The sequence below is a fragment of the Diplotaxodon limnothrissa genome, linkage group LG9 (assembly GCF_057381915.1).
Source record: "Diplotaxodon limnothrissa isolate DT_005_m linkage group LG9, D_limnothrissa_male_GT1.1, whole genome shotgun sequence".
NCBI classification, from domain to species: domain Eukaryota; kingdom Metazoa; phylum Chordata; class Actinopteri; order Cichliformes; family Cichlidae; genus Diplotaxodon; species Diplotaxodon limnothrissa.
Window position 1 is genome coordinate 30,916,788 of NC_140604.1, and position 15,501 is coordinate 30,932,288.

Sequence of the window (15,501 nt, forward strand, 5' to 3'; positions counted from 1 at the left end):
TACTCATTCTTATAATTAATTTGTTTTCTGGGACAGCTTTTTCTCAGCAAATTGGGTTTAAAAATATCATCTGTTCTTCTATATTAAGCGTACGCAGCGAAAAGGAACATTGTGGATGCGCTGGATGTGCGAGGCAATAAACATCAGTGAAAGTAGTTCACATGAAGCACGGCTGCTGCTGCATGAGAATCAAAAAGGCTGTTGATATTAAAATACTGAAATTGGTATGTTAGACTACAGTGTGAACTTCTCTCAATACGAGCTTGACATCCACTCCTGATCTCTCTATGAATTTGATTCCTTTATGTGCTTAAAAGAAAGTTTAGCTCCATGAATTTGGGCGCTGCGTTCACTGTCTCCTTTGATTAAGAAGTTGATTCTTTCGCCCTGTCCTCCCTGTGGCTCTCTTTTATTATTGCACAGAAAACCACTGGTCGACTGTATCCCCACTTTGACGTGTCATTTATTGATGATTTTTATATTTTTTCTTGCCTGCGTATCTTTTAATTACTGCATTCAATGAATAGGAAGTAAAGCAAACGGATACTGAGTCACTGCCACTAAATGTAGTCCCAGACAAAAGCAGACAGCACTGGCTTCAGTTCAAAGTGGCAGCCTTTACTGCATTATCATTAAAGTGGATCAAATCCAGAGGAACAAAAAAAGATGATTTTGATTTGTATTGTTAGTCGCTGATGCAACCTTACGTCTTGTCATGGAGGTGAGTTGTTGCAGCGAGGATGTGCTCGAAAAGAAAAGTTTGCAGTGTGGCACCTCAGCACGGCTGTCACTCTCACTAAACACACGAGTATGTACTCAGACACACACACACACACACACACATAAACCTGCACAGTACATAGTTAGTAAGCCTAGTTTTGACTGACATGTGACATTTCATTATGGGTAAATCATATGCGCGCAGTATATATCCAAAAAGACACGCCACACACGATGTCACATCCAGGACACACTGCAGAGGCAGACGGACAGGACAGGAAAACTTTGCTGCAGGACTTCAGACTGGAACTCCAGACCTTCCTCTGTCATTCTGATTCTATTTGACCACATAGCATCACAAGAAAAGCTTTAGTGATAAGATGCACGCAACTAAGAATGGACAGAAGGATCATTTTTGATTAGTCCAACCTACATTGATGGGAGCTGGGAGAGTACACCAGGGGAATGCTGGGATACACAAATACTGTGCTTTTATTGAACTCAAACTACACTGAACAGCCACGCACTCATCTCTTTACAAAGAAATGCGCTTATAAATATTCAAAATCTAATAGTAAGGCACCAGCTTTCTGGCTTCAGCATGTACTCTGTTTGTAGTCTGAGTGGTTATTGATCATCGGACTAATAGTTTGGATTAGCTGTTTTTAATCTGTATTATCAATAGACTGGCTCAGAAAGCAATAAGTCTTAGACTCAATATCAGTTATCCAAATATTCAGATACACCAAAACATTTTTCACCTAGCACAGACTTATGAGTCATTCAAACATAAAAAAACACACCTAACCCTAAAGATGAACCAGTGTTGTGTCTACACATAACAGACAGCCTATCAAAGAACCAATTTTACATTGTATCTTCATTGGCAGCAGCCTGTCACAAAAACACATTGTTTGTTTCAGTTTCTTTAGTTGAATCTATGAAAACTACCAAAGATAACACAGTTTGACAGACATAAAACTACTTTATCAGCAATAACCGAATTTCCCAGAGGAACCCACCCGAGGGATTAATAAAGTTTTATCTTATCTTATCTTATAAGATGATAAAAAAAAAAGGTGAAAGAGCTGTTAGCTGAAAACGTCTTTCTCAGCATGGTGTGCACTGTGTCCTTAAATAGTTTGGGGCAACTGGATAAAAGAAAAACGGTCAGGCCTTAAAACTCTCTACAGCAGATAAACAGTATCTGACAGTCATGTCCTTAAGAAACAGGGAAAAATCCAGACATAGGGTCTGAGCATCTGGACCATGAGCTGATACGTCTACTGTTCACTGAAACCTCATCAGCCTCCTGGAGGAGGCCAGGACAGAGGGACAGCAGTGAGTTTCTGCAGCCATCTGTAAAACATGGTGGAGGCCGTGTCATGTTGGGGTAAGTAATGTATTACACGTCACTCATTACTTTTCTTAAAAGTAATGCAGTATGTTACTTAAATAAAGGAAGAAAAATGTTTCTTTCTAACTGCACTGCACAGAGATAACTGAAGAACCCTTTGTAAGGAAAGTAACAGCATAACTGTAACTGTAATCAAATTACTAAATTTAGTACAGTAGCAAGTTACATTACTTTGTTATTGAACTATGTAATGTTATTACAGTAGTGCACTACTATGTTACACCCAATATTGGACATGCGCCCATCGATATATTAAAAAAAAATGAAGGATGATTCAAGAATTTTGCACAATACTGCGGGTTGCCTTGTGATGCCATAATAGCTCTGGTCTGCTGGGGCTAAGACACAAGACCTCTGGGTGTGTACTATTGTGCTTGGCAGTAAAACGCTGGCATTCCTTTAGATCCTGTGGGTTGCAGGGTGGGGTCTCTACAAATCAGGCTTGTTTCATCCCATCCCATGAACGCTTGATTGGTCTAGAATCTGGGGAGCTCAGAGGCCAGGCCAGGCCAGGCCAGTGCCAGGTTCACTGAGCTGATTTTTAGCAATTTTTGCAGTCTGGTAGATGCACTCTCCTCCACCCATGGCAGCAACATTTATTTGGGTGTAAACGTGTGAAAGTCATAAAAACAAAATACCTGAACCCAGTGAATTTCATGCGACACCTTGCATTGTAACCTGCATCCACAGGTTGATCTAAAAAACATCTGCAATAAATCTATGATCAAATTAATGTATATGTAGGAATGAGTTTCATTGTTTCCTGAAATAAAAAATTATGTAATCTATTTGGAGATTATTATTATTATTATTGTTGTTGTTGTTGTTGTTGTTGTTGTTGTTGTTGTTATCATCATAGTTCCTTACAAAGTAATTTTATAGCAATTTTATATAATAGCCCTTACTAAATAAAACATAAAGGTATCTGTATTTTAATTTATTTTATTTTTTCACAGACTGGTTTCATCGGTTAAGTTGGGCGAAGCTCTGATGCAATACAATGAAAGGATTCGTATGCCAAGTTTTCTTTGGTTAAATCTTCAGTCAGTCAAGCGTGAGTGGGCGGGAATTGCGACTTTAAGCCAATCACATCATTCGCACATTACCCTGCCCGTCCGACAGTCACAAACATGGCGTTGCGGGAGCTATCTTCGCTGGAGAAATACCTTGGACAAAAAAAGGCGAATAAGTACAGTACGCAGGGGGATAAAAAGGTGATATAACGGTTCATTATTGTGTCATTTACTGTAGGTGATACAATTGCCATTTTAATTGAAAGGCGCCCTCCGAGCTGTTGTAACCGGGACACCTAGCTATAGCAGGGGAGTGCTAACACGCCATGCATGTGTGTTGGAAATAAAGCTGTGCTTATAGTGTGTCTATATCGGGCTGTTCGTCTGTTGTCAGCTAAGTTTCTCCATTACCCCAGCATTTCCACGCAGAGAGATGTGTTTGCCAGCGGTCTTGTTGGGAAAAGTCAGGATAGTGGATAGCATAAAGCTATAATAGACGTAGCCCCATGCTTTGTCTATAGCCGTCCATTGAAACTAAGCGAGGGGAGGAGTTAGCTGTCAGTACCATGGGATGGACAGAGCAAATGAACTCTAGTAGTGTATATAGAACTATGTTTAGAATAATATAAATTTAATTTGTAGTACTAATAATAGTAAATTCTTGTTATTTATTTTATGCAATTTATTTTCATTCAGGGGAAAATAAACATATTTGCGAAACGGAAAATTGCGAAAAATTATAGCTATTGATAATAATGTCTTATAAAGTATGAACAAATTAGAGTTTCAACATGAAGCCCTTATCATCGAATCATCATCACTCATTCATACACATTTTGCGTCCTCCTAAAAACCTTAAACCGTTTTTGTTGTATTTTTAAACAGTCTTCTTTTTTTTTTAACATTAATTACTTTATCCTTTTATTCATATTTATGACCGGACGTATGTTTGTTTTTAAATGCAGCTACTGGATATTTGAATTTATCTATCTATATGTCAGTAAATAAAACAACAGTAAATAATGTTTTTGTAGAAGTGGGGGTAGCAATCTGCTCCAGATTTTTTTAACGGATGCTGTAGTGAAAGGTTAATAAGGAAAAGTTGTGAAAGTATTTTTTCCCACCCATATTAAATTCTTTCTTCTGGATATCAACCTAACCGTCCATCGTAATTTCACTAATCAGTATTTTCCAAATTACACATTGATAATCGGCGTGCATATGAGATCCAGACAGTCTAATAAAATAAATGCATTTATTAGGGACGTTTTGCAATCACTGGAAATGAAGCGTGTTATTTAGAAAGACAGTGCTGGCTTCTGATGCATTCAAATGATTGTTTGTAACTACCCCTCACTGTCACTCCTCGCCCTCCAGGTACCTGTGCTACAGAATAATAATGGTCCTCCGCTGGTGGGGTTGGTGACCATCGCCTGTCACCTGGCGAAAGAGGCCAAGCGCCCAGAGCTGCTGGGTGACACCGCAGAGAGCAGAGCGGTGGTGCAGCAGTGGCTCGAGTACAGAGTGACCAAACTCGACAGTTGCACAAAGGAAGACATCAAGACCGTCCTAAAGGTAAAAGAGCTGATTTTCAAGGAAATCCTTTCCTTTTCATTGAAACAGCATTTCTAGAGTTAAATGCATACGTACTTAAAATGATCCCAGATTTTAATCCTGATGTTTCCAAGCATGCTTAGAAGTCTTATTTTTTTCTTTGTGCTAAAATCAGTGTTAAAATTGTTCTCTTTCTTTGAGAGTTTCTTTGACAGTTTCTTCCACATTGACCTCCTGTGACCACCAGTTGGGTCAATGTGTGTGTCTCTTTGCCTTATTAAGGCGCGAGCGACAGGAATACGGGCTGATGTATGGCCCTTCAGTGACATGGCCCCACGCGACAGAGCAAAATACTCTAATGTGCCTGACGCCAGTCAGCGTGAAACGGATCGTCAGCCGCTGGTCGGCTGGATGCCGCGCGCCTCTTGGCACCGTCCTGTCAGCGTGAAGTGTCTGTGCATTTGTGTGTGTGTGTGTGTGTGTGTGTGTGTATGTGCGCACTTCTCAGCGTGACACGCTGTTGTGGCATGGCTGAGAAGTCATGCTGTGCGGCAGCATGTTATCTGGACAGGCCTCTTAAATATTTTAATGGTGCCACTTACAGACGGAAGTCGCCCTGAGCAGCTCAGCACTGGTGCCCGGTGGCCCCCTGTCCTGTCCTGCTGCTTGAGCCGCGTCCTTAACGCTCTCCTTTTAAGCACACCAGTCATCTCCCATTAAATTATGCTCAGATAAAAGTGTCATCTGGAGGAGTTTTTAAACTTTCTCACCCCAGGATGCAAATAAGACATTTTTGCTTCGCAAGCTGAGACTTGTTTCCGAAGTAAACATCTTGTCACTCATGTAATATGTTGATAAACAAGCCAGTTTGGGTTGGCCCTGAACCCAGAGACAAGCTGAGTGTTGGTGAAAGTCTGTCACTCCACTTTAAACAAATCAGGCCAGTATTGAAGACTTCCTGCTGCCACTCAATTTGACTATTATCTTTTGTTTCAGCATGCAAATGCTGTAGTATACAAATGATTGCATCTGCTAAGTACTTTGTCTTCAGTGAGTGGAGAGCACGATCATTCAGTTTTTGACAAAACTGTAAACTCTCAGTGTAAACAGAAATAATTTTCACTTATTCTGTTTTTTTGACTCCTGTTTAATGTTTTCAGGTGTTACAATTGAAAGTAAAAAGCCTCTCACACAGTGTCAGCCAGGATAGGCTTCAACCTCCCTCTATATCCAAGGCTGAATAGGCAGATAAGAAAATGGATGGATGGAGTACTGAGCAGAGTACTGACGGCTATGGTTGCCTGAAGGCCAAATGAAAGTGGTATAAACTCGAGAGATCACTGTGTCTGAGTCCAAGAATGGCAGCAACAATAAAAATAGCATCTGGAGCATCAAGTTTGTACAGAAATAATAAAGAAAAGGTGTGATTCATTAGTGCACCTGTATCTCCTTTTCTTAGTTATTCATCAGCTCGAGTTGACTGTTCTGTAGGATTTTTATCTGAATGCAACAACAGCACTGATGCACAGTTAGCAGGTAGCAAAGAACCCAGGTTTGAGCTCCATGTGCTGGGTGCAGGGCAGCAGGAGAGCTGCCTCTCCTCTGATGCTCGACTAGGCTTCAGCCTGATGGCTGTAGGCTACAGAAAAGCAAGGATCTGACTGTGGAAGGGGAGGAAGTCTGCAGTCTTCATGCCTTGTTTGGCATCACCCACACTTCCCGCACAATAACTCCATTTGCCCCCAAGATGCTCTGTGTGTGTTTGGAGTTTTCCCTCGCCTTCGCACAATGTACAAGTGCTAAAGATGGTCCCTTCCCCAGGGACCAGCACTTCCATGCACGACTTTGCTTGCACAGACACAGACTGAGGAGTGCACGACGTGCCGCCCAAGTTTAAGACGGCTTCATTAGATTTGCAAGCGAGAGTTGTAGTCATTTGGTTGAGAAGTAAACAAATAGCCCGTTTTGTACAGCATCTGTGCTAAGTCGCCAGTCATGGGGAGAGATGACATTCCCCCTCAGGTTACATATTATTCCTATCCACATAGCAGCACACAGACACGCACGCAAGCCATGAACCAGACTCGTGTACCTCACGCACCCACAGATATATAGGTTAATGAACCTGCTGATGTGCCCCCTTTAAGTCTATACCGTCCATCAAGACAGTAACATTTCGTAGTCCCAGCATCTCTTTTTTTAGGGATGCTTCTGATAGAGTTGTATTGTTGATTGTCATTCATGCTTAGAAACATTTACTCATTTATGCTTAGAAATATTTAACCATAGATGCTTAGAAGTGTATAATCAATTGTGTAGTGATAAGTTGTGTGATCTTTAACAGGCTACAGAGGCCTGGTGTGCATTCCACACTGGGAGCATGGGAAAGTTCGTACCTTGTTTAATTGTTATGGTAGGATTAACGTAGTTACATTTGTTTTAGTTTAAGTGCTTTTTTGTGTATAAATGAACTGCTAGACTTCCTTACTGTGTTATCTAGGATGAGGGGGGGTCTACCCTCTTCCTGACCAAGGATGTTTGCTTGTGTGCTTTTATGACCCTTTGATCAGCAGTAGCACACACACACACACACACACAAGGTACTCTTTGTGTATGTAGACGTCATATGTTAATGAACCTATGCATATTCATGTAACCTCAATAAAAGGACAGTGATACGGGAGAACGGACGAGAGCAACTGGGGCCAAGCGAAGGAACGGCGTTTGTCCGGTTCTCTCCCGTGCACGAGTAACATGAAGCTTGCCTACTTCGTGTCTTGCTTTGCGGTGTAATTATATTGCCTTCAACGTTCCAGCGAATAGGTTTATGCTACAAACCCATCAGCTTCATTAGTGATTCATATAATGTGTCCATCTGTTACATTAAGACATTTGTGTTTGCATTGAAATACTTACCATAATGCATAAATTATCATAAGAAATGACCTGATTTGCATAGCGTGTCTTATGCTCTTGAAATTTCCTCTTTCAGGACCTCAATCTCTACCTGCAAGACAAGGTCTATCTGGCCGGAAACCAGTTCACCTTAGCTGATGTTTTTATGTACTATGGAATCCATCCAGTCATAGTAAGTTACCTGTTTGAAGCTCCCTTATGTGCCGACTTCACTCGTAAGCCTCAATGTTTCTACACATTTATCAACTTAATGTATTCTGGGGTGTTCACATTAACTTTGAATCTTTATAATGTGCTTCTAGGAAACACTTTGTAACAACCAAACATTTTAGAAACTTGTCTTTAGGTTTTTCAAAGTTATTTGTCTAATTACATTCTTACAATCATTTACCAAGGATTCATCTATCCACCCCATCTTTCACGCTTTTCTCTCCTTATCAACAATCACTTCGGTCAAACCTCAACTTTAATAAGGAATTTGTCATCTTGCATAACGTACAATTAGACCAGTCACATGGCCACAGGGCACCGAGGACAAGCTGGCAATAAACACACAGATTATAAACAGATTCTCACTTCTCCTCAGTCAGATAAAGCGATGTGGCATAAAGTGATGTCTTTACCCTCAGACCAGGGACAAGTAAGTTTGCTACGCCTTACAGGATAAAAAAACAAGCGAGTTCAGAAATGGGAAAGGCAGAATGAGACGGAGGCGGGGGGAGATCACATGTTCAGAGATGTCAGTTTTTGTGGCAAAGATGGAAGGCCCCCACCTCCTCCCACTCCACGCCACCAGGCAGAGGGGCGTCACTTTGGTTTGCAGTCAGTGTGGTTTTTAACCTCGGGGACAGAAGGTCAGCTAGTGCGACCCTTAACCACAGCCTGCGCTGATGTTCAATTCATGGGAAACTACTTTACACAAACATTAAACCTGACTGATGCTGGAATGGTTGTAGGCCGGATCGTTGTCCGTTTTGAGGAATTTCCATATTCCGCTTAATTATGTGATTTTAAAAAAAACACGCTTAATAATGTTTTCCAAGGCCATTTTAGTGCTTCAAATATTCCCAGTTGTCCACCTGCATTATGCTGCAACTAAAAAAAAACCAGTGTAAAATTGGTTACCATGTGATTATCATCATGTGAAATCTGCTGAACTTTGTAACTGGTTTGTTTCAGGCTTTGATATCTGCTCAGTTGTGACAGCAGAGACAAATACATGTTTTATATCACATATGAGTGCCATATTAATCAGAGCACATCATCAAAAGTGCATAAAAAAGGCAGCCGTCATGAAGCTGTTCTTCAAGTGTAATTATTTTTAGATAAGAACATTCAAACCAACCTAAACCAGTGCATCAACACTTCTCGCATGTGATCTCATGAATGTAAGCATTGCTTACATGTAGCCTCTCTTTAGCGTTTTGTTTTCCTCATAAGAGTTTCACTAAAACTGGATTCCTTTTTTCCTTCTTCATTTAATGGGATTTCTAAATAGTGTAGAAGAAAGTATCCAGGTTTTCACCAAAATGAGAGTAAATTCTACTGATTGTATTCATCCTTATTTAACCAGGAAGTCAAACTCGTGTTTAAGAATCTATTTTGCGAGTGTATTTGAGACCCAGATAGGCAGCATTAACATGTTTTTGATAACAGGATAAAACTGAGGGAAGAGGGAAACGCACTGCTTTATACTTGTAATGGTTCATATTTGATTGTTTTTGGAGGAAACTCATGAATGTTAAACCATCTTTGACTGTGTTAAATAGATTTTCTGTCAGTTTAACTCGCCTTCACGATGCGGTTAAACGCGTCACCTCCAATGATCTTCTCTTTCCCAGGTTGACTTGGCCATCCAGGACAGGGAGCAGTATGTGAATGTTACCCGCTGGTTCGACCACATCCAGCGCTACCCTGGTGTCCGGCACCACCTCCCTCCAGTAGCTGTGCTCAGGAACAGAATTTACACCAGCAGACACCACTGAGACCTGACCACCACCCTCCGCCTATCCAGTCTCACTCATCACTATCCTGCCGCAGATCTGGACAACTCGTGTGCTTACCAAGACTGCGTCACATCACGATCATAACTTCCATACTGTAACACTGATATTCTGCGTTTCAGATTCTTATTCTCGCCTAGATGTTTTTGTTTTAGTCGCAAACCTGTACTCTTATCTTTGGTTATGTAGGATAGGCGACGAACACAAAGTTTTTCTATGTTAGGTACTATAAAGGGAATAACTGCTACTACAAATGTAATTCAGTTCAATCATTCTTTCACACAAGGTCACTGTTTTTAATAAATATATTGCCTGATAGAGTAGGCTTTTTGTTTTAATGAAGGAAGGAAGGAAGTGAAGGAAAGAAGGGTGTCTGTCACTGTAACCCTTTGGTGACTCAGTAATGCTAACACTATGAGAAGTCTGGCACCTCAATGCTTACTCAGTGATGATGGGAGCGACGATTTGAGGCCGTTTGTTTTGTTTTTGACTTTGGAAAGTCTTGTGTGGCTTTGTGGGTTGCAGTAAAATGCTGCTAGCTTGGCTGAAAGGTGTTTCTATTTATGAATGATTATTTGTTTAATCTGAGCCTTGAACTCAAACATGTGATAAGTATTACAGTTTCAAAGAAGGTTTAAGATGTTACTTAACTGGAAGCACGTTATGTCCTTGGGGAAACGCTGCTTCCTCCGTGCAGCCTCACAGTCGGTCCCATTTCTAGGATGTTCCAGGTTCCATATCGTGACCCCACAGACTTGTGGGTATTGCCATCGTCTCCTTGTATCTGATGCTATTATGTTAGGATTTCGTTTTTCCGTGTGCATTTAGTGGACGGTTTAGTTTCTGTGTGTGTGCTTGTGTGCGTGTTTTTGTTCTTTTCCTGATTACATCCCCGCTCCGTGTTCCACTTCCTCACCACCAGCTGTGTGGGCAGCAGTGAGCAGTTGAGCGTCAGCCCCAGAGTCAGAGATCAGAGTGAGGCTCCAATCAGTCCCACTACCACCACTGTTGATGCTGCAGGCCAGAGAGAGGGCAGCGGGCTCACCAGCTGCCACACAGATCCAGCCAGCCAAGGCCAGAACCCAGGCCCCTGGGCGACAGTCAGCCACTGTGTGTCATTTCAACCCTCACGCTCCCATGGGGCTACTGAAGAGAGAAGGACGAAGGGAGGCAGAGAGTGAGCGAGGGAGGAAAGGAGAGAGGGCCACGCAGAGAAGAAGAGCACCCAGAGGCAGAGGGATCTTTTTGTGACATGTGAACAATAATCAGTGCCTCCGAAAGCCTCACTGCTGCTGACTGGCTGTTTGCTATTAGCACCATTTACAGGCCAAATCATGGCAGTGTTGGTCTAACCTGTGTTTTAGCATCATGAAGCTACGATAAAAGCAGAATGAGGTAGGGTTAGAGGAGTAACGCCATAAAATCATCCTTTACTTAAACCTTACAGCTCTTACATGGTGGGACTGACAACTTTATGTAATACTCTTCATAGCTTTATCGTTCTGTTTTTAGATGTTGACATTTCAGCCATGTTTTTTTGTTGTTTTAAATCCCCTTCCCGCCAGCATGTCTTGCATATTGTTCATTGCTTAAACCTCAGCGGTTTGTTATCCGGTGTAATCATGATGCTCATCCTGTGCCAATAAATCAAAGGGATCCGCAGCTCATGACCCCTGATTTCTTACAGAGTGTGCATATTCTTCATGAATTTGTTTTGCACAGCCAGAATACAGAGCTATTGTTCAGCAGGGTTCTGTAAGACTGCACGCTGTGTGTTTGTGGCAAGTGTTATAAAAGTAGATGTGAAGGATATAAACAGCTTGCAGTCATCTGAGTGAGCCTTGTGACTAGCTGGAGCATTTTTATGGTGTTCTCTACCATTAAAGAAGCCCTTGTCCTCCCGGTTATGTTAACATTAGATCGGAATGCAGTTTTGAACGCGTAGCATCTGACAGGCCTGCTACCTTCTGAGGTGTTAAAAAAAAAGTTATGCCCTCTTAACTTGCAGCTGGGCAAATCTAAAATTATGTGTGTGATGTTTCCATAGTTACAAACGTGGCAACAGTAAAATACTTTTATTATAAAAATAAAAACCTTTCAGTCACAGAGTTCGCATTTGAAATTGTTGTTTATTTAAATGCAGAATTCAGGGAGTGATGAGTGAACGCCCCTGTGGAGCTTACAGGTGCGAGAAGCAGGTTAGTTTGAAACAGAAACTGACAGCTGGCAAAAAACCCACTGCAGTTAATAAGGTGCATAAACAGCTTTGTTTACATAGTAATATATGAATCAAATTGACCCAAAAAAAAAAGGCAGAAAATAAACCAATAAAAGTGACAAGCAAATGTTTCTGCACACGAAAGAGATGATCAAACATCACAGCTGAAAATTAAAATAACGTAATGAAATAAAAAGTGTTTTCATCTTGTGTGTTAATGCTGTGAGGTTGATATCCAGGTGATTCACATACAACCCAGTTTGATCTTAAGTGGGTCAGAGCAGTGAGACTTTCCTACCTATCGTTCTCAAGTAGTTGAACTGTACGTTTAATCCCTGAGATTTCTCGACACCAACAATAGTACGTCTCAGTTTTTCTACATGATACAGAGCATTGTCAAAAATTAAAAAAAACTAAATTTACAGAAAAAAGTCTATCCTATTGTCAAGACTGTCCTGTAATTATAGAGCCAAAAGTTTTTTATAATTCACAAACAATGTATAATTCATCTTATTTTAGTTATTTATGTTACTGTGGACAGAGTATAAAAAATAACGATTTCTCTTTTAGATTGTGAAAAACATGAAACATTTATGTCATTAATCTGTTTATCTCCTACTTTGGTTTAGTATGAATGGCCATGGGGGGAAGTCGTTATCAGCAGGACAAGTTTTAAAATTTTATAAAGTTACAGTTAAAATTCCTAAATTTATGTCCTCCATATTTTCCAAAAATGTCCAGTTGGCCAGATTGAAATCTGGCCGTGCCAATTCTGGCCCCCTGGCCTTATGTTTGACACCCCTGAGATCTGTGACAATAAGGTGACTATCTATCGTTTAAAATCGGCATGGGATGGTTTTTAGTTTCCTGGGGGGGGGGGTTTCTTAATCTATCCCAAGATATTTTTTGAAGCACGATGCTGACGAGTCAGTCATTTTTAAACTGTCTCTCTCGTCCTCGCTCTTTGCTCAAGCGGTCAGCCAAATCTCAAAACGCCGTTGTGGTAAGGCCTCACAGTTAGGCTCCTCGCTGATCAAACCTGAGTGCAGGCAGAGTGAGGGGGCCACAGCAGGTACACAGGACAGAGGCACCAATTAGGGACGACCTTCATGATGACTTCTGAATGCGAGGGAAGCAACTCTCTGCAGGGGTGACCCTCCACTGTGGCCCCAGATTGACAAGCTCAACAGCTTTCTACTATACCAACTGTCCCCCGCCTCTCCTGCAGCTTAATAATAGTGAAATACAATTGTCTTCCTTGTGAGGGACCAGTCAAAGGTCAATAATGTAAGGTCCTCATCAGAATATAGAGATGATTTATGAGCTGTGATAGGGAATGGCCCTGTTACCACCTTCTTTCTTTCTAAAGTCAGGCATAAAAAGAGCTTTAAAAAAGTAAAAAGAAAAATTTAAAAAATATAATATTTTGATTGGGTTGCTAGGAAACACGATTAGTTTGTTTGTTTTTATCTAAGATCATTATTTCTGCAGTGGTCCTGACTCCACAAAAGTCACAGTGTGCAAGGAAATGAAACACAAACTCTTTTTGGCCTTGCTGTGGCTCTGTTGCGTTCCCTGCATCTGACATCATAAGCTCATGGCATGGATGCAACTAACATTTCACTAAAAGCTTGCAAGATGGTTTTGTGCAGGTATCTCAGAAGGTCTAAGACTCTCCACTGTTTGACATCAACATCTGTTGCCCCCCAATATTTTCAGTATTCTTCTATTGAAAACTTTGAAATAAGCTTGACTGCATTTGAGTTACCAAGCTGATGACTGTCCATCCTCTCCAGCCTCCAGAAGCTGCAGAATTACATCATTCACTGTATTGACTTTGTGATGCGGGGAGAGAGTCAAGCGTTTAGGTTTTACCTGTATCACCTCCTGCCTCATCTCCCCAACACCTTTGTCAGCTCAACTTTACGAACCGTACTAGATGGACAGCCCCCACACACACACACACACACACACACACCACAGTCCACCTACGCAACAGCAAACAGCCACCCTTCATTAATTCTTATTAACAAAATCAGAGTGAGGGAACGGGATCGGCCACGACATCTGCTAAGAACAGGGCCCCGCTATCTCTCGCTGACTGATTCACTGGAACAATCAACACTGCGTGGTGGTGAGGGGAGCGTTAGCGCGTCGTAAGCTCTTTTGACAGGATTTATCGACCACGCTTCATCGTGCTCTTACACGCTGTGACAGTTGTACCATGCGCCTATAAAGATGGCATCTGATTGTCTACTGCAATTACATGAGTGCAGGAGCAAGGATGCAAGTATGAAGGACACAAAGGCACGGGAAGGGGGGCATGTGTTTTTCACAGCATGCTCTTCAATGAACTTAGACATGAAGGAGAGAAATGTGTCTTTGCCTTTGAAGGTGTGGGGATGTGTGTGCTCACGCCGGGGATTCACATACATGCCGCTGTCGAGAAAACCCACCAGTCACTACTTACCATCTGCAGTACAGAGAGACACATGTAAATATGCTTATACTTAACATCAGTTATGTAATAATAAAAACAACAAAATGTCACTTTTTAAAAAGCAAATTAACATTAACATCCTGGATGATTTGTATGACACAGCAAGCCATAATATTTGCTAAATAAGCACCAACAACATATAATGACTTAAAGTAGTGGATGAGGCCTAGCTGACACTAATGGACACCTTCTGCCTGTGTTGGGACACCTGTCAGTCAGTGTGGCCACACCCCTAACTCCAGCATCCACGTGGACGGGTTATTAAAAAATATATGCTGAGAGTTATGAAGGGAGAAACTATCCATAGGGCCCAAAATCATATTTGTAGCAGGCTGCAAATATGATTTTGAATGCTGTAAAGTTGAGCCGGTCTGAAGCAGCACCTTCAAGAACTGCAGTTTTTGCCACGTCTGCATTGTGTTTTTTTTCTCTCTGGAGGTTGCTTTATATGTTGCTGGAGTGTTTGTGACTTCGTTTCCATTTCAGCTGGATACTGAATATACTGAATGTAAACTTTTGGTGTCCTATTTACTTTGCATTCAAAGAATGGAGTTAAATGAATGTATACTGCAAATTAACTGGCAGCTTGTTGCCAGGTTTGCTGTTCAGCTCAATGCATAAAGTCTTACCTTAACTGATGGAAATGATTGCCGTAGATTAGAAATACTTTGATCAGGTGACTTCTATTCTTCCGCTGGTCCTATGGACACATGCCTATGTTGATCTCATGTTATTACCATCTGAGGAATTGGTGATATTTTACCACCAGGTGTGTCTATCACAAAATAATATTCATCCCAGGTTAAACTCTTTGTGTTCTCTCTCTTTTTTCTATTTCTGGTAAGTCAGAGCCTAACCTTGGATTACATAAGGATCCCAGGTGTGCAGTTAGACCAGAGTTTTACGAGATGCAACCACTCAGCTCATCAATCAGAGAAATGGGTGGTTGATTCGGCACGTAGGTGCTAAACTACATGTGCGTGACCCGGGGCAAGGAGATTGCACAAGACTGCACCTTGAGTCTTTCTCTCACACACAGATGACTCTTCTTGAATTAACCGCCTCGATCGTTCCTCACCCTTTCCGCTGATCTGCCTCAGCTGCAGAGTCTTTGTATTTTTTCCATCCTAGGTACATGCATGCATGCGTGCGTGTGTGTG

The 15,501-nt window shown here is 41.5% G+C and overlaps 1 protein-coding gene across 1 annotated transcript; it reads left to right on the top strand.

The window, feature by feature from the left end:
- Nucleotides 1–3,236: 3,236 nt before the first annotated feature.
- On the top strand, nt 3,237–11,282 carry eef1e1 (eukaryotic translation elongation factor 1 epsilon 1). Its single transcript, XM_085362502.1, has 4 exons — nt 3,237–3,351; nt 4,528–4,725; nt 7,697–7,792; nt 9,462–11,282. Exons 1-4 carry the CDS (start codon nt 3,268–3,270, stop codon nt 9,603–9,605), a joined length of 522 nt encoding a protein of 173 aa, XP_085218628.1. The 5' UTR covers nt 3,237–3,267; the 3' UTR covers nt 9,606–11,282.
- The last annotated feature ends 4,219 nt before the right edge of the window (nt 11,283–15,501 follow it).

What these genes read in the sequence shown, in the direction of transcription:
- eef1e1 (XM_085362502.1), top strand. Translation starts at nt 3,268, where the DNA reads ATGGCGTTGCGGGAGCTATCTTCGCTGGAGAAATACCTTGGACAAAAA. An exon ending in ACATCAAGACCGTCCTAAAG is followed by an intron (nt 4,726 to 7,696) that starts GTAAAAGAGCTG and finishes TTCCTCTTTCAG; the next exon opens with GACCTCAATCTCTACCTGCA. An exon ending in ATGGAATCCATCCAGTCATA is followed by an intron (nt 7,793 to 9,461) that starts GTAAGTTACCTG and finishes TCTCTTTCCCAG; the next exon opens with GTTGACTTGGCCATCCAGGA.